At 37.5% G+C, this 23,426-nt stretch overlaps 1 protein-coding gene across 1 annotated transcript in view; it reads right to left on the bottom strand.

Annotated features, from left to right (window-relative positions):
- Positions 1–3,828: 3,828 nt before the first annotated feature.
- Positions 3,829–23,426, bottom strand: part of LOC125232325 (cell growth regulator with RING finger domain protein 1-like) — a 114,067-nt gene continuing 94,469 nt past the window's right edge. Inside the window, exon 8 of the mRNA XM_048137952.1 lies at positions 3,829–5,597. Coding sequence (XP_047993909.1) covers positions 5,455–5,597 — 143 coding nt within the window. The 3' untranslated portion in view covers positions 3,829–5,454. The remainder of the gene's footprint in view (positions 5,598–23,426) is intronic.

Raw genomic sequence — 23,426 nt, 5'->3', positions numbered from 1 at the left:
GAAAATATCCGGCATATATAGTAGTTTAAATTAAACGAAATCGTCACGTGATATATGAACGGCCCTATGTGATTTTGAAGGTAATCTAAGTGTCAGGTGTAACGCAATAATGAGATCTACGGCATTAACAATAGGGTTCATAGTTGGAAGACTACTCGTAAAATAATTTACAGTTAAAATGCTCAACTAAGCTATAAATAAATTAAAGTGAGTAAAATTTATAGGTATTTTACAGAGATATACATAAATAATAGTAGCGTATATTATGGGGTTATTATTAAACTTTTTTCATCATTTTTTTAAAGATGTACCCATTGTTTGTTTGTATACCTACGTATTTGTAAAGTCTCGATTTATTAATCAGGAGGCACACTCAAAGGTTATGACAGATGGCGCCACATTAGTCCATTGCACAGATAAAGAATTTCGTATGTGAAAGCGTGAAGATGATATTTTTTTTCTCTCTAACATATGAATGACAGTGACATGCCTAGACACTTGCACAGGCGCCGTCTGGTGGGATAAAATGTCAGTGTGCCTCATTAGGTACTTTGATGCAAAAAGTTGTGTGCAGTACACTACATCGATCAAATTCTTCGACAAATAAATGTGAATAACACAAAATCGGAATTAGGGTCCATTTACACGATGCGTGAACCTTAACCACAGTATAATAAAGAGTACTATCGTACAGTATGGCCACTCCCGCTCCCCACTGAAAGTGCCACCCACCCCCTCTCGGTTACCTCACAGTTACCGCCTGTCAAAAACGCCAACAGTCGACCTGTCATATCTCACTCACACAAGCATTGTACGCGTTTACCTACACGAGCTTAGAATGTGTGCTAGGAACGCGCCTCTTTCATATATTTGATCGCCAGTGTCCGAGGTGTGCCTTAACAGTCTGCAATCTATCTAATCACCAGAGCATAGAATACTAGAGAGCGGACATGTCGCAAATATTAACTCATTGAGCATATAGTTTTGTGTGAGTGTGTGATGACACGACTCGCACGTCGTTCGCATGTACACAGACATGGAAATTATGCGCGCAATAGCCCAATAGGAGCGTCCATCTACAAGTGTGTGTGGATTCAAGAACTTGCGACAAGCGTATTCAATACAAACCATAAAGTTCGTTTGTCCCTTTCTATCACACCAATATGTCGGAAAGGGACAAACGAACTTTATCGGCTTGATAACTTTAATGAAAGTTTATGAATAAAGGGGTATTATCTGTCATATTGTCTTCGATTTTAACTATAAAACTCCCGGGAGATTCAAACATGTTTAAAAATATTTTAAGCGAGAAAGAAAAAAAGAAAAATCCTCGGAAATGGATCGAAACATGTCGAACGTTATATCGAACAACGTGAGTAACCCGCTTAAAATATTTTTAAATATATTGTCTTTGGTTACCGCGATAGTTACTCATGAAATAAAACTATGGAAACTGATTATATCGCGTATAATGAATTTGTAATTCATCCCGACGTTTCGACGTTCAGTCATCCGTTGACCACGAATGCTGTAAAGTGTTCGAAACGTCGGAATGTATTGTAAATTCATTATACGCGATATAATTCGTTTCCATAGTTTTATTTCATGGTTATATCTATGCTAAAACCGCATGCAAGTTCGTCGTGTAAATGCGCCCTTCAACAGTCAAAATTTTAAAACCAATAGGTATACAATACATATCAAGCTTCACTGTCTTATGTGTTTAACACTAACATACATGCTATATTTACACGAACCTGTCTGATATCACAGCGCCTCTTCACACATATATACAAGGGAAATGCGTAGTATGCAGTGTATGCACCTACGTTAGGTACATAGTACATAATATTTGAGTTTAATAAATACCTATATTATTGACTGTTGACAACTGAGGTAAGGTAAGGTCAACGGGGGTAAATGCGTCTTTTAAAGCTATCTTCTAAACGGAACATTCTAGAACTATTGCAATCGAACGAAGAGTCGAATATAGTTATAGTTAACAAACTTTTCATGTAGGGTAGTTGTAATAGTTATGTTGCGTTTCAAAGACATTTTTAATATACACATTTACACCAATAGACATATATCCCGATTGGCGTAATTTCTTGCAAAAAAAAATTCTTGATATAAGAATCGCTTTATTTAGTAGCGTTACTAAAACAAATGTTATAGGTAGCAAAATTGATGAATTTACCCACTAGTAAAAAAAAATACTAGGCCTAGGTGGCCTAGGGGTTCATGGCGTTAGCCCGGATTGCTAAAGACACCGGTTCGAATCCGGCCTTCATCACTGGTGGTGCTCGTCAGTTTTTCTTTAATATATGACATCTTATTTCGATTTTTAATTTATATATAGTAGTGTGACTACTTAAAAACACAAATCAAAATAATTTGATTTGTTCCCATAGTTGCGTTACCCACTAGTAGTTGAAAAAGAGCTCCGCTGTTAAGACTGTAAAAAGTACCATAGATTTGCAAGAATTTATTTGTCAGATGGTAGTCAACAGTCAATTTTACATTATAAAGAAGGTAAGTAGTATAAGATTATCCTCAAAGATAATGAATTCAGCGAACGGACTCGGAGCGTCATTTCTAACAACATAAGGTCCATTATTCCGAAAACGTCATACAAAGGACGCCCAACTGTCCGATCTCTGTATGCTATACGTTATTTTTTAAAACGTTTGGCAGATTTCTGCCTTTATTTAGAAATCACATGTTTTTGAGGAGGTGTAGGACATGTATCTATTCCAAAATATCTTCATCTAAAGTCTTATTGGCTAAAACTAGGAATCTTCGTAAACCGTATGTTAATACGTCATAAGATGAGTAATATAGAGGAATACTAGAGATCGAAAATCTACTATATTTTGAAAGTATTTTTAGGGTAAAAGTACTGGGATACAATTTCGACTGGGGGCTAATTTCAATTGATCGTTTTGTCCATGTTTTATACTATTATCTTAAGTTACATTTTTTTTAAATATATCGATACTAGTTGAAATTGCCCGCCAGTCGAAATTACCCTTCTGTACCTTATTAATATTATAATATTAATAAAGGTCGGTAGTAAAGATAGTGAGTCAGAAGATATTATCAAAGAGACTACTATAATTTTAGAGAATAGGACGATGAGAAATAATTATTTTTTTGAGGATTCAATTAATATTTTACATCTTACTATGACATTGGCCGAGAAAATTGCGAATATCGAGCAAAAGCACTAAAAATTTAAATTCTAAATAAAGAACTATTAAATTATAAAATATTCTGAATCAAACTAGTAAATTCTTTGAAAATATGCCTTTGCCCCATAGTCGTAACTACCCCGGTTGACAGAATTTTATAGCTGGCGTATAATTTTGAAGACAAATTTACAGTCATATAAACTAAAACATTTTGTAAATAAATAAAACATGTGAAACAATAAATTCTTTCATATCACACAAATATACATACGCCGCGCATACAATCTCAAATAAACATTGTCTTTTTGTATTTTAAATAATAAAAATAACATCCCTTCAAACACAAAACATCACAAGTCCAAAATAACTTAAAAACTATTGTGACTAAGAAATTAAAAGCGCTAAAGAAAAGCTATGAGAGTTACTGATATTTAAAATTCTCAGGGATATTTTTTTTATGAAAAATCAACCTTCAGAGCAACATTTACATATATTACTGAACACTGAAAACTGACACCCTGAGAATTTCAATAGCCTCTAAAGCTAAAAAAAATCCAGTAAAACATATATCCGTTTCTTAAAAAATGTTATTATTAGTTATGTCCAACATTTCCTAAGAAACTAGAACTTAAGGCCAATAGGTAAATTGCCAGTTTCTGGCCAGTGTCCAATAACTGGCTACTCTATACTAAAAATGAATTCTCTTTACTTTTAAACAGAGTTCATGTTTACATAAAATTTCTATTACTGGCCTTCACTCAGTAACTGGCCACGTTATGCTAAAATAAAAAAAGGAATTCAGATTACCATAATATAGAATTCATTTTTAGTACAAGGTGGCCAGTTATTGGAAGGGGGCCAGCTACTGGCAATTTACCTATAAAAAAAAATATTACTTCGTATGCAAAAGAAACAAAATATCTACACATTGATTTCTTAAGATAAACTTAGAAAAAAACAATAGGAATATTTTTTAAGCTGCTCTTCAAATGTCCCAAAAGTTCATATACGACGATATTACGATTTTATCGACAATTTATAACTTAACACTGAATTTATCATATATCACTTATAATATTCACTTCAGTCAGATGGCAACAATCACATCACTGTTGCTAGTTCACTAATTTCTAAGTGTAACATCAAATAGTGCTCATTATTACTATTTTTATACTTTAATCACATTCACGTTTCGTCCATAACATGTTCTATTGAATTGAGTGTGTTCCATAAGTGCGGAGAACTATACACTATTAAACACTATTAGGTTTCACTAGTGAGTAATATGTGGCTAGTTTTAGTGCTAGAATCACTATCACTAGTTGTAGTGCGTGTTATTAGTTAGAACTTTTATTTACCGAATGGTTCTTCTAGTTGCGATGGAACTGTTCCAATATAGGTTCGTAAACATATCTATTGGTACTTACTAGTGCTGGAACGGATAATACTTTAATTGTGATGGTTTTAGATGTCCCTTTGATGGTATTGGAGCATTTATTTAACTATTTACTGCTAACGGTGTGCCGGAACAAGTAATTGCACTATTGGACATTCTGCAAGTTGTCATTGCTATGGTGTCGAAAAATTACCAGTTATAGAATTAGTTCCATTAGCGGCAGTGAAACAGATTTAATAGTCTCTTAAACTGTTTTTTGCGCTCAGATTATCGTTTCAGACACAGTAGTGTCGGAATTTGTTACCAGTTATGTAACTAGCCTCGTTGCTGATAATGGAACAGTTTGAAAGGCCTGCTCCTGTTGAACGGAATGAGCTCAGCTAGTTACTTCGGACGTAGTAGTGTCGGAACATGTTACCAGTTATGGAACTACTCCCGCTAGTGGTAGTGAAACAGATTGAAGAGCTGCCTGTCAAAGGGAAGCACTTTCTTGATCTCAAGTAGTTCATCATTTCGGATTCAGTAGTGTCGGAACATGTTACCAGTTATGGAAGAGATTGAAAGGGCCTGCTCGCGTTGGACAAAACCCGCTTTGGCTTTAGTTCTTCGTTTCGGATGCAGTAGTGTCAGAACATGTTACCAGTCATGGAACTAGTCCCTCTACTCCCACTAATGATAATGGAACAGATTGAAGGGCCGCCTGTTGAACGGTAGTGTCGGAACATGGATACTAGTTATGGAACTACTCCATCTAGTGGTAGTAGAACAGATTGAAGAGCTGCTTGAGCTCGGACAGTGGTTCCTCATCGTTTCGAATGCAGAAGTAGGAACAATCGGAACATGTTACCAGTTATGGAACTAGCTCCACTAGTGGTAGTGGAACAGATTGAACAGCCGCCTGTTGAAAGGAAACCGTTGTTGCTTGAGCTCCGACAGTGGTTCCTCGTCGTTTCGGATGCAGAAGTATGAGGTGATCGCGCTGCGGCAGATTGGGCACTTGTCCAGTTTCGCTGTAAACAGAAATTACATTTTTTAAATTTATTTACACGTACAGTCAACCAATTGGAACCCTAGGCCACTCTACAACCATGTCAAAATGACAAACAGTAAGAGATTTCTTACAATGTGATTTATAACGTCACTATGACATAGTTCTACAGTGGCACTATGGTATTATCGCAACATGTACACTACCGTCAAAAAGTTTAAGACCAAACACAATGTTCAGTGTCATTGTTATAAACCCTTCTAAAAATCATCAAACTAAATTTGTAATCAATAGAAACAACGTAATCTTATTATATTGATCGGCAACCCATTTGTTCTGCAAGAAGACAACGATCCCAAACACTCAGCAAAGATCTGTAGAAGCTACACAGTCAATAAAGAACGCCAAGGTGTGTTAAAAAATATGATTTGGCCACCGCAATCCCCAGACCTTAACCCGATCGAACTTTTATGGGATGAACTCGACCGTAGAGTCCGAAGACAATGTCCGACATCTGCAACAGCTCTATGGGAGATACTGCAATACGAGTGGAAATCCATTAGCCAAGAAACGCTACACAAACTTATAGCAAGAATGCCAAGAATTTGCTCGGAAGTGAAAAAGCGTCGAGGAGGATTTTTCGATGAGAAAAACGTTTAGCTTTTATTTCTTATTATGATCCCTTTTTAAAAAATGTTATACGCTTTATTTTGTCGGTTGTAGGTACTGAAAAGTAATATTCTCATAGGAACTTCATGAAATGTTGATTATTTGCATATATCGTGTTTGGTCTTAAACTTTTTGGTAGTGTAGAAACTTAGGTACTACTTATTTCTTGAAGGTTGAAATTTTGTTAAGGTTGTTTGGATAAACTATAGTTAGTTAATTACACAGGTAAAATCGCAGGTTTTCCTTCTTATCTGCACAATGAATAAAACATGAATCCTTTATGGTGATAAATTAAGAAGGATGTCACGTACGTATCTTAAGCTGAGTTTAGACCAGCAAGTTATTGCTGCAAGTTTTGAGACGCAACTATAGGTAAGAGTGAGTGGCAAGTATCTACATCTCTTTCTTGCGGATGTATATCTAGATTCCTAAAGTTTTTTCTTCGATTTTTAGATCGCCTAATATTTTTTGGCATAATGATCATTTGGCCTAATTTAAATGTCCTAATATTGTTTCGCCTAACGCCGTTAAAACCCACTTTTTAGAAGCGATTCGGATTTGTGTGAGGTCACAGTTCTAACCTAACCTAAACCTACCTTTCTAACAGCGAATCGGTTCTGGGTAATGTCATTTTTGGGGCAAAACTTAAATTATGCCAAATGATCGTTAGTAGGCTTGTGCCGTTTCGTTCGTTGATCGGAGCGCTCCGATCTCGTTCAATCGCTCCCACGAACTAGTTCGCTCTTTTAGGTCTTTTGCTCATTTAGTTCAGCCAGACCAGCGACCACTGCGGTCGGAAAGATCAGAACTACTGGGACCGAATAGTGTCAAAATGATACGAATAGTCCACAGATAGTAACATTCCGGGCCGAAAGGTTGTAAGTAACCGAAGTTTAATATGAAAACTTGATTTTTTTTGTTGCTCTGCTAAATAGCTCTCGCTCGGCGCAGTCACACATTCGTTCTCGATCCAAACCGCTCGCGCTCGCCGATCCTATACTGAACTAAATGAGCAAAGACCGATTCTCAGAGCACGGAAAGATTCAGTTCATTTCGGTCATTGATGGGATTTTATTCCTAACAGTTCATAGTTCGTGAACGACACAAGCCTAATCGTTAGGCCAAAAGAGCGTTAGGCATTTCATAATTCGGCCAAATGAGTTAGGCCAAGTGATTTTCGAACAAACGTCATTAGGAATGTAGAGGTAGTCCCCTTTCTTGCACATACTTCTGTCTCAAAACTTGCAGCAATAACTTGCACGTCTAAACTCAGCTTTACTGCAAGATTTTATGATGCAATTTTATTTAAAGATGTCTGATTGTCATTAAATAGTAATTATTTCCTAACGCAAATTGAGAAAAAAATATATTTGATAACAAACCGATGATTGAAAAAATCATAAGATTTTAATTCTACCGCATTAGAGCAGTATATATTTACATTTTACTTTAATATCAAAAAGTGTAAGGTACAGCGGGGCAAATCTCGACTGGGGGACAATTGTAACTGGTGACCGGTCGACTGGGGGCGACCGGTCTGGCGTAGTTTGTAGTGACCCTGCCTGCTAAGCCGCGGACCCGGTTCGAATCCCGGTAAGGGCATTTATTTGTGTGTTGAACACAGATATTTGTTCCTGAGTCATGGATGTGTTCTATTTATATAAGTATATTGTACTTATCTACAGAGTGGGGCCTGTAACAAAGGCGAATAATTGAACTCTAGGCTATTCTCCTTATACTGATCAACATTTGTTCGGTGACATTTAAAAATAACTTGTATTTTGACTTTTATCACCCTTGAAAGTTTTTTCGAAGAGGTAATGTATTGCGAATTCTGTTAAGTCTAAAGTGTGACAGACAACGTCAATGACAACAATAATGGCGTACATTGAAGCTAATATTTATTTTGTATGAAAAATTAAAAATTTAAAGACTTCATAATTTTTAAAAGTCACTGAACAAATGTTGATCAGTATAAGGAGAATAGCCTACAGTTCAATTCTTCGCTTTTATTACAGGCCCCACTCTGTATATAAGTATGTATATCGTCGCCTAGCATCCATAGTACAAGCTTTGCTTAGTTTGAGGCTAGGTTGATCTGTGTAAGGTGTCCCCCAATATTTATTTTATTTTTATTTAATATTGTAACTGATCCATTTTTATCAGCGGTGAGAAGAACCTTGTTATACGTTTGTTTAGGGTTTTTTTTTTTAATTTGGTTTATTAGAACCACCCTTAATGAAGGTGCCACTGGTAGGCAGTCTTAAGGCTGCCGTGGTGAATGACATACACCGGTCCCAGCGCGCCCTCACGAGCGGCAAAGAGGATGAAATGCCGGAGTGGGTTTAGTGGGTAGGGCCAAGTTTCCCCCCTCTCGCGAGGGGAGGGGAAAGAAACGGCGAGTCCCACACATCGTGCGTAACTGCATTCCCACTCCGTCAAAAACAGGCAATTAAAAGTCACATTTTTAGGGTTCCGTAGTCAACTAGGAACCCTTATAGTTTCGCCATGTCTGTCTGTCCGTCCGTCCGTCCGTCCGCGGATAATCTCAGTAACCGTTAGCACTAGAAAGCTGAAATTTGGTACCAATATGTATATCAATCACGCCAACAAAGTGCAAAAATAAAAAATGGAAAAAAATGTTTTATTAGGGTACCCCCCCTACATGTAAAGTGGGGGCTGATATTTTTTTTCATTCCAACCCCAACGTGTGATATATTGTTGGATAGGTATTTAAAAATGAATAAGGGTTTACTAAGATCGTTTTTAGGGTTCCGTACCTCAAAGAGGAAAAACGGAACCCTTATAGGATCACTCGTGTGTCTGTCTGTCCCTCTGTTACAGCCGATTTCTCCGAAACTACTGGACCGATTTACTTGAAATTTGGCACACGTATGTAAACCTGTGGCCCAAAGACGGACATGTAATTTAATTAAATGAAATTTAATCATAGGGGTCACTTTTGGGGGGTAAACTTGAAAATTAAAAATCAAAGTTATTAAAACTATATTGTGTTATATATCAAATGAAAGAGCATTTTATGAGCATTTGAAATATATTTTTTTTTAATTTTTAATTTTGGTATTTTAGAAGTAATTTAAGAAAATAGACAAAAAATGACCATTCCCCCCCCCTATCTCCGAAACTACTTAGCGTAAAATTTTCAAAAAAATACACGAGATAGCCCTCTACCTGTAGATTACAGGAAAACCTATTAGAAATCTACAGTCAAGCGTAAGTCGGACTTACGAGAAAAAAACTCAAATTAAGATTTTCACCCACTGACGCTGCAAGCAGTTACTAAACGTCTTAAAATTTTGTAAGCGTGATGGACAGGTAGAAAGAAATTCATTTCTGTCTTATTCTTTTTAGAAATTGTTCAATTTTTTTTTTCGTTTGCCAAAATGACTTAAGTTCCTACTAAAAAGGAGGCGCTTAAGACCGTTTGTAAGTGGACTGAGCAAAATTTTGTTCAAATCGGTCCAAAAAAAGGTCTCTGTTGACGAAAACATAGAATTTGTGCCAACGACAGCCCAAATCTGAAGTCCAATTTGCTCTATCTCTTATCGTTTCCGAGATATATACGTAAAGTCTTGAAAGTGCGAAAAGTTAACTTTGCCATCACAGTCGTTCAGGCGCTCATGAGTTCTTTGTATGGAAAAGTCGAAAACCGACTCGCACTTGACCAATGTTCATAGACGGTGTTGTGGTTTTTTACGCGGGTCCGCGACTGACGACGTTCGAATGTTTTGTTCGGAAATGTTTGAGGGTGGTTTCTTTGAAACGTTGCCGGCGGCGGGTGGTTCGACGGGCGAAGGTCACACGCCGCACGCGACGGTCTGTATTCGTTTTGTACAATAGCAACGGACGGCGGGTGGCGTCTTGATATGGAAAATGACTGACTTCACTAAAGATAATGATGAACTCATTGAGGTAATACTAGAGAGGACACTGCGAGCAAAACGTTTGCGCTACAAACATAAGTCCATTGGACTTATGTTTCTGCCTGCACACAAATAAAATGTAAAAATGCCTTCCTGCGCAACAAGATGCTGTTTAAGCCATACGAGAAAATCGAATAAAACTGACGTGTCACATTTAATCAGTTAGTATACACGCTATGTTAATCGATCTTTATTTAAGTAATTATTTCAATGAAGGGACGCGCTCCTCAAACGCGAAGCTATCGCTGCCATTTTGTTGAACGAAATCATAGATTAATCGCATCATAATCGCACAGACTTGACATGTAGGTAATGAAGTATAGTAATTGTGATTATATTCTGTTTGTAATATATAAAAGAGAAATGTTAAATTTATTTCACGTTATACTTATGAATACTACACAGTTCTAACACGAGTTGTAATCGATATTTTCATACAATAATAACCTATGATTTTCTTCAAGGGCAATTAAAGTAGGTATATGAAAAAAATCAATAATGTATTTTTGTTTCACTTTGTAGAACTTAAACATAGCACAATGTATGATAGTGCTAAAATTAAACTACTTACCCCCTTATTCATAATTTTTTCTACTCCCGAACTGTAATTCGTCATTTACAGGGTCGTGCACAGATCTTTAAAACCCTACATAAAAGTCTAATCCAACCCTACATAAAAGCCAGCGTCCACCGGCTTTCCGCGCATGCGCGCAGTGTCGAAAAAACTGAAAACGCATTGTTTGGCTCCGTAACCATGACAACGCATTGTTATAACGATACTGCGCGCGTGCGCGGGAGGCTTTGGGCAGCTGAGCTGACAATTCAAACCTTTGCGTCAAAATACAGGAAACAATGTGAATTTCACGAAAGTTATTCAAGAAAACTATTAAAAACTAAGTGCATGGTCGTAGAAAAAGTATTGTATGCAACGGTGTTTAACTGAGTCAAAAAATACTCGTGGCGTCTTAATAACAATTTTCGGCTTCGCCTCAAATTGTTACCCACGCCACTCGTCTTTTTTTACCTCCTTTAAACGCCTGTTGCATAAAATACTATAACATAATCACATTTCTATCACACCAATACGCCGAAAAGGGACAAACGAACTTTATCGGCTTGATAACTTTAGTGTGCGTTTATGAATAAGGGGGTTAGTATTTTACAAAAAGTATAAAAAAAGGTCTACACTAAGAGTGTCGCGTCTAGGTGGTCATTGGTCGTCTTACTCTAATTTTAATTTTAATATACCATATAATAATTATGTACCTAAATCAATTGTGACGTATAATATGTAACAATATTATAAATAAATGAGTATGAGTATGAGTATGACACGGTACCTCCCCACGCATGCGCCGCGCGGTGCCGGCCGGAGCACAGACTTTGTTTGGGGTGTAATTTCTAGTATGTTAGTACATAGTAATTCAATGGATGAATTGTACTTCTGTGAACTGTTTTCGATATACTTAATCGAATATATGATGTAAATTTTTCTTTACTACAATGCAAGTGTTTGAGTACCAAGTTAAAAATTTCACTTTCTTTTTGCCGGTTTCATACAAAAATATCGTTTGACTGTCTCTTTTTTGGGTAATATCAATATTTATATGGAAACGGATTAAGTCGCGTATAATCTTCTTCCTCTAAGAATTACAATGTAAGTATTTTTGCATTCATTTTGATCAGAGCACAACACAACAGTTCAAAAATCAGTCTACCAGAGCTTCTGAGTTCCGTCGCCGACGACGGGTGACCAAGGGTTAGAAAACCCACGCACCCGCGACCGATAGCGTGTGGCACAGCGGCACACGCGGCTCACATCCAAACGCCGCCGGGCGCGTGTGACGGGCCAGAGAAACCAGGGCCTTAGGGCTAGGTGATTATCGCCGCGCCGCAGAGGACGCGCTGAGGGGGGGGGGGGGGGGGGGGGGCGGTGCCTACAGCAGTTGTAGTTGTATGCATACCTAGCTCACGCACACAGACCCCAGCAAACATTCTAAGTGCTTTTACCCATGCTCTAGAATATATTACTAATTTAGGTAAAAATTACATCATACGCACCACATAAATTCACATCTCGTACATTTATACTTCTGGGTAAAAATATAGAGCCATTGAAACGTAAATTTCCCTTCATCAAAGCACTATAAGGTCACAAACTTAAAGGTTGATGATGAGCAAAATATAAGGTAAAATTAACTTCGAAACTCGACCAACTGTTCATATTTACTTGTACGTCCATATTAGGTGTATATGCGACGTAATTTTTCTTAAACTGGGGACCTTTAGGTCATCGATTTAAGTCGCTTTTGCTACTAAATATTACCTTACTAAATATTACTACTAAATATTACCTTCTTGAGAGACCAAATTTAGACCATAAAGTTATAAATACTTGTAAGGTACTAATATTACCATAAGGTTTCATTTAGATTTACCTAATAGTCAAATTAACCCTAAAAAATAACCAATAAGTCGACGTTTGCGAGGCGACCTCAGATCAAGTTATTTTTACTCACAAATAAGTCATATCTCGGTGAAATAGGACGTATATACTCAATAGTTATTTCGGTTTTTTAAATCAAAAGTTGTGTTGTGTTAACAATGGCCAAAGAGAAAAAAAAATATAGACATTCCAGTAGTTATTATAGGAAGATTAAGAAGGCTAAGGCTAATTATAAGGACGTTCAGAGTGAAACATCAGAAGAAATAAATTGTGAATTGGCTTCTACATCCGGTTTTCAAGGAGTATCTACTTTGTGTGTTTCTTCTGATCCTGATACCACACACACAAGCAAGGATTTTTTGCCATCTGATAATATAGATGAGAAGAGCGACGATGAAGAAATCTGTTCAAACAAGGAATCAGAAAATGAAGATCCTGGAGATGAGTATGTGACAAATAAAGATTATTTAAATATGAAACTTGTGGAAGACCTAAGAGAATGGACAGTACAGCACAAACCCACCAAGTCATCTTTAAACGACTTGTTAGCTGTACTGAGTAAATATGGTTTTAAATTGCCTAAAGACGGGCGAGCTCTACTGAAGACTGACGATGTCTTTATAGAGCCAATGGGCCAAGGAAAGTTTTGGTACCAAGGCGTAAGCAATTGCTTAAAGAAATCTTTATCGGATATGGATTTAAATGCAATATCCAGTATTGAACTAATGTTCAACGTAGACGGCATGTCGCTATATAACAGTACCTCTTCAGAAGTATGGCCTATTGCTATGGCAATTTATGACATGCCAAACATAAAGCCTATGTTTGCGGCAATATATTATGGTAGTGGAAAACACTTTGGAACACACTTGTACTTCGTCCAGTGTGGTTCCGGATAACTTTCCGCATCTTTCTGTAGCCGGCTCACCATCGTAGGAGGCCACGACAGAACGCCGTTCTCCTCCCACGCTGAAGGGAAAAGCGTTATTTCCAGGCCCCGTCGGGACGGGGTGGCCACTATCTTATATGACATATTGCAATAATAAAAACCTAAAACCAAAATTGGAGTCAATTAAAAATAAATATTTATGTAATTTTATTACATACACGCGTGAAGCACGTTGATATGTTTTAAACTAAGCAAACATTTCATCAAATCAGGTATTATGTTGATCCCTAAAAACACCCGAAAACGTTTCAAAATCAATTGTCACATATAACTTACCTATTGGGAAACCACTATGCGTAATATTTATCTTTGGCACGTCTAATCGTTAGCACGCAACCTACGTCCGCGCTGTCAAACAAAATACTGTCTTGCGATACGAGGTCGACGCATAGTCATGATGGCGGTCGTTTTGACCTTGTATGGTTACTCGACACCATTAGGTCGTAGAATTAAGTGTATATTACGTAAAATTGACTTAAATACCATTACGTCGTATTTTTAGGTATATTTAACTTCTTAGTCAAGCCGACATTTTGTTTTCTTACAATCAGACGGTGTTATTGTAAATTGCATATTATAGGTATGTTGTAATACTAAAACGATAACATTTAACGGTGTTTTTATTGTCATTTATATGATAAAAATATATATAGTTAAGTTAATATAATTACAAACACCGAACACAAAATTACGAAACCTATTTACAAGAAATACATACTATTTATGAGCTTTAAAATAAGTAATACTTAAGTATTTCGAAAGCCCATCAGTACTTTTGAATAAAAACCTAACATACTGCACGAGAAATTTTTCAGCGCACAAGATTTCATCGTATAATTCCTGCGTAATCGATCTAGATAATTAGTTTACGTAAAGTAATGGCCGCCATTCTCGTTGCAAAACTCAAGTTAGATTTTTAGCCAGACCTTTTTTGTGAGCGAAAAGAAAATACTCTCGTAATATGTTTGTCTCTTTCTTTGCATGATACCTCGTAAAAAAATAACCTTTTTTAGTAATTTAATGGTAAAAACCACGTTGAAATAACTTTGAAAAATGGTAAGTCTTACCAATTTAGTACATTACAACCCATGGCACGTCGTGTCGACGTCGATTCCACGTCGCAAGAATCACCTAAGTGGCGACCATTAGGTCGCAATTACTTAAATTACGTGGAGTCGACGTAGCCGGCACGTGCTTTTTTTCCCCACTTTGGTCGACTCCACGTGGATTCGAGGTCGATTCGAGGTAACTCATTTTGGTCACTGTCAGATTTGCGACCTATAATAGGTAGTTTTATCGATATTTTTACCTAAAATGTTTGCTGGGACGCGTCCGTTGGCGCCGCCAGGGGCGGCTCACTCCGCTAACCTATCGCCGCGTGCGCTACAAGTATATCCTGGCGGCCGCGAGCTGTGGCCGCGAGTTCGCGGCCTACTCAGGGGTGGCGCACATTCTCACGGAATGCACGTTCGCACTTTCTATTGTTACTTTACGTCGCGAGGTTTTTTAAGCGATGTCCGCGGGTGGAATGGCTAATAATACTTAATTAAATAGACATACCTATTGAATAAAATAAATACCAAAAGATATTCTTATACAGATCTACTACTGATTAAGTCCCACGGAAAAGTTCAATAAGGCTTGTGATGTTGGAACCTTGAACAAAAATATATAAATACAGCGTATATACCTAGAAAGTACTCAAGACTTGAATATAATAATATAACATTTAATGTGAGTATTAATTCGTTTGGATCCATTGGTAACCCTATCACCGGACGCCGCGCACGTGCGGCTCGTTTCTTTGTAAGAATGTTGTAGGTATTTAAAAAGGCGGCATTTCGGAAACATCAAAGCAGTGGGCCTTCTTTACTTGTGCTATTATATATTCTGTGGCGCCGCGCCGGTGTCCACGTGCGCTCTCTGCAGTGTGCGCTGCCGCTGCCACGAAACGTTTACCTACTCCGTGTAATATTACTGATAAAAGAAGTATTGACATGAATTCACACGTTTCGGAAATGACTGTAGGTATTTTAAATATTTTAGCACAATATGTTTTTTGCCTCTTGTTGCCTATTATACAATATATACATACCTACTATGGCAACTCTATCACAGCGCAGAATATGCAGAAGCCACATGGTGGTCTGCGACAGAAACTCAATAGACATTTTTAGAGTTTTTAAAATAAGTACCTAAGTAGGTACGTGAAGTAACATGGTAAATTAAAAAAATATCATTAGATACTTATTGCGAAGGTGTAAACAATTTCCTTCGTTTTGCCACATATCAATAATTACCTATCTATATTAAATTCATTAATCCGTATACATTACATTTTTACAGTACGGTAATACTCACCCCGTTATTCATAAACGTACACTAAGTTATCAAGCCGATAAAGTTCGGTTGTCCCTTTCCGACGTATTGGTGTGATAGAAAGGGACAAACGAACTTTATCGGCTGGATAACTTTAGTGTACGAAATCTTACATAAAACACCTACTTTAAAATAAAATAAAAAATGTTGAATTTGGTTAACATTATAAAAGACCTCACGCAAGCTGTGCTAATTAGTTCGCGAATTCGTCGAGAGGTGGCGCTAAACACAATTATGCTCATTAGAGAACCTATACCTCTAGCCTAGCCCAGTCTTTAGACTTATGTGAGTAACGTAAAAGTACCTAATAGTTTTGTAGGTACGGAACCCTCGGTGGGCGAGTCCGACTCGCACTTGGCCGGTTTTTTGATAATATTAATATTTTCGGAAATAATCGCTCCTAAAGAAAAAAAAAGTGCGTCCCCCCCCCTCTAACTTTTGAACCATATGTTTAAAAAATATGAAAAAAATCACAAAAGTAGAACATTATAAAGACTTTCTAGGAAAATTGTTTTGAACTTGATAGGTTTAGTAGTTTTTGAGAAAAATACGGAAAACTACGGAACCCTACACTGAGCGTGACCCGACACGCTCTTGGCCGGTTTTTTTAACATGTTTCAATGTGTTTATTTAGCCGTTTTTCCTGAATCACCTAAGTCACGAACAAACCCGAGTATTTTTCTTTTCTTTCTATAAGTGTCAGACGACATTGCAGGTTGTTTATGCATCCGTTTTCCTCTGGGTTTCCTCCGTGGCCGGTGAACCAGTCCTTGACTAAGGATATCACGTATTGTGCAGTCTGATGTCATTATTGATCATCGAGGCCACGTAATAGTTACCATTTTAAATCAGTAAACAGTTCCAATTGTATTAATAAAGGAGAGAAAAACTAAACGAAAGTGACAGTTGCGTAGTTTTTGTTACCCATACTACATTACTACATTATTTCATTTGTTTTGTTTCCGCTGTATCTTTTTTCTGTATCTCTTGCTGAGGTGTGCCAATAAAGAGTATTCTATCTATCTATCTATCTATTACTACATAATAATATCTATACTAATATTATAAATGGGGAAGTGTGATGTGTGTCTGTTTGTTTGTCCGTCTTTCACGGCAAAACGGAGCGACGAATTGACGTGATTTTTTAAGTGGAGATATGTAGTTGAAGGAATGGTGAGTGACATGTTACTTTTTGTCCCTTCTAATCCCCCACTTCCCTAAAATGGGGGGTGGAAGTTTGTATGGAGCATTGTAGAACTTTGCGCGAGCGAAGCCGCGGGCAGAAGCTAGTCCATACTAATATTATAAATGGGAAAGTGTGTGTGTCTGTTTGTTTGTCCGTCTTTCACGGCAAAACGGAGCGACGAATTGACGTGATTTTTTAAGTGGAGATAGTTGAAGGAATGGAGAGTGACATAGGCTACTTTTTGTCTCTTTCTAACGCGAGCGGAGCCGCGGGCAAAAGCTTCACATTTATTTGACATTTATTGACAGTAACATTATTTTAATTGTTGTGTCCTTTTGATGTGACATATTTTTCTATTGTATGATAATAAGAGAGGGCGGAAACTGATTTTAGACAAGACCAGGGAGACAAGCAAAGTAAAGAATGTTCATACATGACAAATGAATGACAACCTGAATTTATAATTTTTAGGTAATGTAAATGTTTTTGCGAAGCGTGTTTTTGCAATTATTTGGTGTTGCTCACAATGGAAAGTTTTTACATAATAAACTTGTAAAGAAATGAACCCAACCATCTACATTACACATATGTATTTTGGAGTACTTTAGCGGTGGACATTAATATTGATAGCTAGTCGCATCGGATGTACGGACGTGCCGGTAAAAATTTAACGTAAAGGACGCTCCACACTGATGAAGGAGATCATGGAACAATAAATATTATAGGACATTCTTACACAGGTGGACTGAGTCCCACGATAAGCTCAAGAAGGCTTGTGTTGTGGGACTTGTGGGTACTCGGACATCGATATAAGTACATAATATACTAATACTGATTAGAATTAGATTACATGATTATGTCGCCGTGACTGCCGTGAGACTACCTATCCAGTCATTAATTACGATAAGAAAAAAAAACCGGCCAAGAGCGTGTCGGGCCACGCTCAGTGTAGGGTTCCGTAGTTTTCCGTATTTTTATCAAAAACTACTGAACCTATCAAGTTCAAAACAATTTTCCTAGAAAGTCTTTGTAAAGTTCTACTTTTGTGATTTTTTTCATATTTTTTACACATATGGTTCAAAAGTTAGAGGAGGGGGCACACTTTTTTTTCCTTTAGGAGCGATTATTTCCGAAAATATGAATGTTATCAAAAAACGATTTTATTAAACCCGTATTCATTTTTAAATACCTATCCAAAAATATATCACACGTTAGGATTGCAATGTAAAAAAAAAATCACTCCCCACTTTACGTGTCGGGGGGTACCCTAATAAAACATTTTTTTCCTCTTTTTATTTTTGCACTTTGTTGGCGTGATTGATATACATATTGGTACCAAATTTCAGCTTTCTAGTGCTAACGGTCACTGAGACTATCCGCGGACGGACGGACGGACAGACAGACATGGCGAAACTATAAGGTGTGATCTATGTCGCAGCGATATATTGTCGCGCTTATCATTTGCTAGCCCTGCAGTTGCCTACGATAAAGAGGATAGCGTGTGCGTTCAGCATTCACACTGCGACCGGTCCGCGATGCGAGGGCCAAGGTGAGGCGTGACACGAATTAATCGATACTCTTTTGTTATTACCGCGGCTTTGGTGCATCCCGGCCATAACTAACGGCCGTGACTCGTAAACCTTCTTGAAACGACACGTGGACCAGTGATGGTCAGTTAATTGTTGCTGTTAGGCCGGCAACAGACAGTCTTAAATTTCATAATCTTAAAAAATCATAATCTTATAACAGCAGTTCTCGAAAAGTTTGTACAAAAATTAAGGAAAAAGTTAAATTTGTTTTTATTATTCCTTTTTTAGGGTTCCGTAGTCAACTAGGAACCCTTATAGTTTCGCCATGTCTGTCTGTCCGTCCGTCCGTCCGTCCGCGGATAATCTCAGTAACCGTAAGCACTAGAAAGCTGAAATTTGGTACCAATATGTATATCAATCACGCCAACAAAGTGCAAAAATAAAAAATGGAAAAAAATGTTTTGTTAGGGTACCCCCCCTACATGTAAAGTGGGGGCTGATATTTTTTTTCATTCCAACCCCAACGTGTGATATATTGTTGGATAGGTATTTAAAAATTAATAAGGGTTTACTAAGATCGTTTTTTGATAATATTAATATTTTCGGAAATAATCGCTCCTGAAGGAAAAAAAAAGTGCGTCCCCCCCCCTCTAACTTTTGAACCATATGTTTTAAAAATATGAAAAAAATCACAAAAGTAGAACTTTATAAAGACTTTCTAGGAAAATTGTTTTGAACTTGATAGGTTCAGTAGTTTTTGAGAAAAATACGAAAAACTACGGAACCCTACACTGAGCGTGGCCCGACACGCTCTTGGCCGGTTTTATTACCAAGATTTCTTTCATGAATTGAGATTTTAGTAAGTTTTATTTGGTCATTAAGGTTCTCTAGTAATCTATATTTTCTTAATTATAACAATTATCCAGTATATATCTTACGAAAGTCGACTTATATCACTAAATGTTGGTAACAAAATAGGATCAATTAAAATTTGCTGAAGTGGCTATGTACAAACTTTTTAAGAACTGCTGATAAAATCAGATCGACTGCCTTGCCACACACATTCTTAAAATACAGATTATTCGCAATCTGTCAGATCAATCTGAAAAAAAATCATAATCTTAAGAAATAAAACTGTGTGTGGACAGTTGCGAAATTGTATGGAAATCCGTGCACTCGATGTGATTTCATAAGATTATGATTTTTTTAAGACTATGAAATTTAAGACTGTCTGTTGCCGGCTTTAGTGGGGTCTTGTCCTTACAATGAAAATCACGTTTCCTCCCTGGCTATCGACATTATGGAAAATAGTCGAACCTATCTTATTTGGTGGATTTTAAATATAGCTATTCCCGCTAGTTAGAAAAAACAAGGGGTCGGTATGTAAAGGCGATTTCGGGTCGGCCCTCCACTTACCTACGTCATAAAACCTGGACTGTGAAAGTGTTCATTCTATGTAAGAACTTGTTTATAAATCACTGTTGTTTCTTGTCTGTCTAGTGGTTTCCTCATCAAATATTAACTAAATACCTTCGCCGTAACTTATTAGTAATTTAGTATTAGATCATAATGTTTTTTTAATCGCTGTCGGCGCTAGTCACGTAGCTAAACTAGTTACTTATATTAGACAGAAGTATATTTTAGGACCACAGAACACCCCACTAGAAGCCAAATGCAAGCGATATTGTTCGAGACGCAAATCACCAATCCTTGCGGGGTGAGGCGGGCGCGCACGGTGCTGCCATTGGTCGTTTCAAATAATGGCGCGCCTTTATGATTAGCAGTAGGGATGGGAATGGGACATGTCTATTATAGACAATGGTACCGGTACCAGTACTGTGGTGAATTTGTTTTGCAACAAATTATAATATTATAATTAAATTATAATAAGGCCTAGTTACCCTTCGGGTTGGAAGGTCAGATGGCAGTCGCTTTCATAAAACTAGTGCCTACGCCAAATCTTGGTAGTAGTTTCCAAAGCGGACCCCAGGCTCCCATGAGCCGTGGCGAATGCCGATGCCGGGATAACGCAAGGAGGATGATAATTGTGATAGCATCTCAATAAAAATCATTCTAGTAACTAATAACTAAACTGTGCATTTTTACTTACGTTTACTAAGTTAAATAACCAACTAAATATTCTAAACTAATCAATGAACTAAATACCACTACAGACTCTACAGATTCTAGATAATTATTCACTATTACAAATCTGCTTTCTTTTATATTTCATAAAATGGTAGCACATGGTACGAACGGCAGTACGAAGTTCCCGCAACAGACATAAACTAACATGGCCCAATGCCTAGTCGTTTACGTGAAAGGGATAGCATATCACATTGTTAACTCGGTAAAGAGGGATGGACGCGCCTCGGCGCCGCTCAGCACAACCATATTGACCAGTATAAATGAACTCCGCGGACAATAAACAATATTCAACAAAATAATTAATTTGACTTAACTGTGGAATGTTGTTCCATCTTTTTTTCATGTAGAAGTGTTAGAAGACTTGCCACACCACTTTATGCTGTAAGAGACCATTGTTTGCAACCAAAATTGATTATTTAAGATTTTTTCCCGAGCGGACACGGACACTGTTAGCGGGTCGTATACTTGGGCGCTACTGATCGGTGTCGCACGCGTTCAAACTTTTATAAACCTGATTTGTCGTATGCTTGGTGACCGCGAGTCGCCCTGTAAGGGCCATCTTGTTGTATTGATCTGTGTTTAGGACTAAAACTAGTTACACTTTAACCCTAACTGACGTGTGCAGAAAGTACTCCTTAGACTCTTCTTCTTCTTTCTCATTCCCTCAATGCTGAGGATCGCGACCACAAGTAGCGTGTCTCCATTGAACGCGGTCATAAGCCATGTGGACTGCACGGTATAGGCTGCCGCCAGTCGACTTCTTCACACAGTCAGACCATCTCTTACGAGCCCCACCCCAAGCGCGTTTACCATTCATTCGCCCCAAGATGATACACTTCTCCATATTATGCATTGGTGATCTCATGATGTGACCGAAAAATCTAAGGGTTCTCCTTAGACTCATTAGAGTAATAAGATTTTAATGTTACAGCATTGTTAGTGGTCGCGTATTATGTACTAATAGCACCGTTCTGGTCATTCGGTCAACATTGTTATTTGAAGACAATAATGGCATGGTACCTTATTAGCCAGTTATGCGGATATAGATAATTACTTGCAATTAATTACAAATTAGTAAAACGCGTGCTTGCACGTAGCACGCTTTAGTACCTAATATCTGGGCGACCGAGCTTCGCTTGGTTCTATTTTAATATATCACGTCTTTAGATAAAAAAAAACTCTTATAAATACAAAAACAAAAAAAAAGACAAAAAACAAAAACTTAATTTCTGGCCGGGATTCGAAACCCTGATACCTACGATCTATCTGCGTACATTAGACCGACCTCGTACGACTGAGCTAAGCGGAATCGATGCGCGCGCGGCGAAATTAACGACCATATTTTAATTTTACTAACGCGAAAGAAAAACTCATGAAAACTCGAAGATTCGCGTTTTCCGGGATCTAAGGCTACGCTAGATCGATTTTTCACCCCCGAAAACCCCCACATAACAAATTTCAGCGAAATCGTTAGAGCGGTTTCCGACATCGTCGGTATAAATATTGATTGATTGATTGATTGATTATATTTATTTCTTGATGAAAATTACATGTTATTTTAACTTAAAAATAGCACCAATTCACAAAAAGATCGTCACAACATAATAATAAGAAAATAATTGATACAAACAATAATAATCATCAAATTAAAAAGTAAACCAATAATAATATGTCATAATAAAGCAATTAAATTAAAAAATAAAATTACATTAATAATGTCCAAAAAACAAATGTTTGTATATAGTACTAGGGCTTCCTAGTGAATATAATGTCAAACGTCATAAGTGCTAAAAACAATGTCAAAAATCAAAGATAATAATAATAATATAAAAAAAGCAATTTTATCAATGTCCATTAATATTTGTACATTTCAGTGTACTCTTTAACTGAGTACAGTGGTGTCGATAGTAAAAGTTCTTTTAATTGGTGACTAAATATGTCGTCGGAGGTTACATTTCTGATACTGGCGGGTAGGCGTTCATAAAGTGATGGACCTATTACTCGCGGGTTCTTGTCGAGAAGCGCTAGTCGGCGCGGCACGGGCAGTAATCGCCCCGTTTGACGGGTTATTCCGCCAAGCATATTTGACCGTTTGAATTTATGAATATGTTTTCGCGTAAACATTATAATTTCGTACACGTAAAGCGAGTAATAGGTCATCATATTGAATTTTTTGAAGAGCTCTCTGCACGAGTGCCTCGGATTCACACCAGCCAATATCCGTACAGCCCGTTTTTGCATCAAAAATACTCGGTCTGAATCTGTTGAGTTTCCATACAAAATTATGCCGTATTGCATCAGTGAAAAGAAGTACGCGTAGTATATTTGTTTTAGAGCGTCATTTGAGACAATTGGTTTCAGTTTGCGCAGAGCAAATAAAGCGCTGCCCAAACTTCCACACAAATTGTCTACGTGGTCTTTCCACTTCAGCTTGGCGTCAATTGTGAATCCGAGGAACCTGCATGACTCGCAGCGTGGTATCGGACTCTGTACCAGTGGAATGTGTGTGGTGTTTCCAGCTGAGAACAGCATTATGTTCGACTTTGTAGTGTTTAAGACAAGGCCGTTTGACGAGAACCACTCGTGTAGTTGGTGGTAAGC

Source organism: Leguminivora glycinivorella, chromosome 13 (genome assembly GCF_023078275.1).
Source record: "Leguminivora glycinivorella isolate SPB_JAAS2020 chromosome 13, LegGlyc_1.1, whole genome shotgun sequence".
Taxonomy (NCBI): Eukaryota; Metazoa; Arthropoda; class Insecta; order Lepidoptera; family Tortricidae; genus Leguminivora; species Leguminivora glycinivorella.
This window is presented reverse-complemented; position numbering and strand designations above follow the sequence as displayed.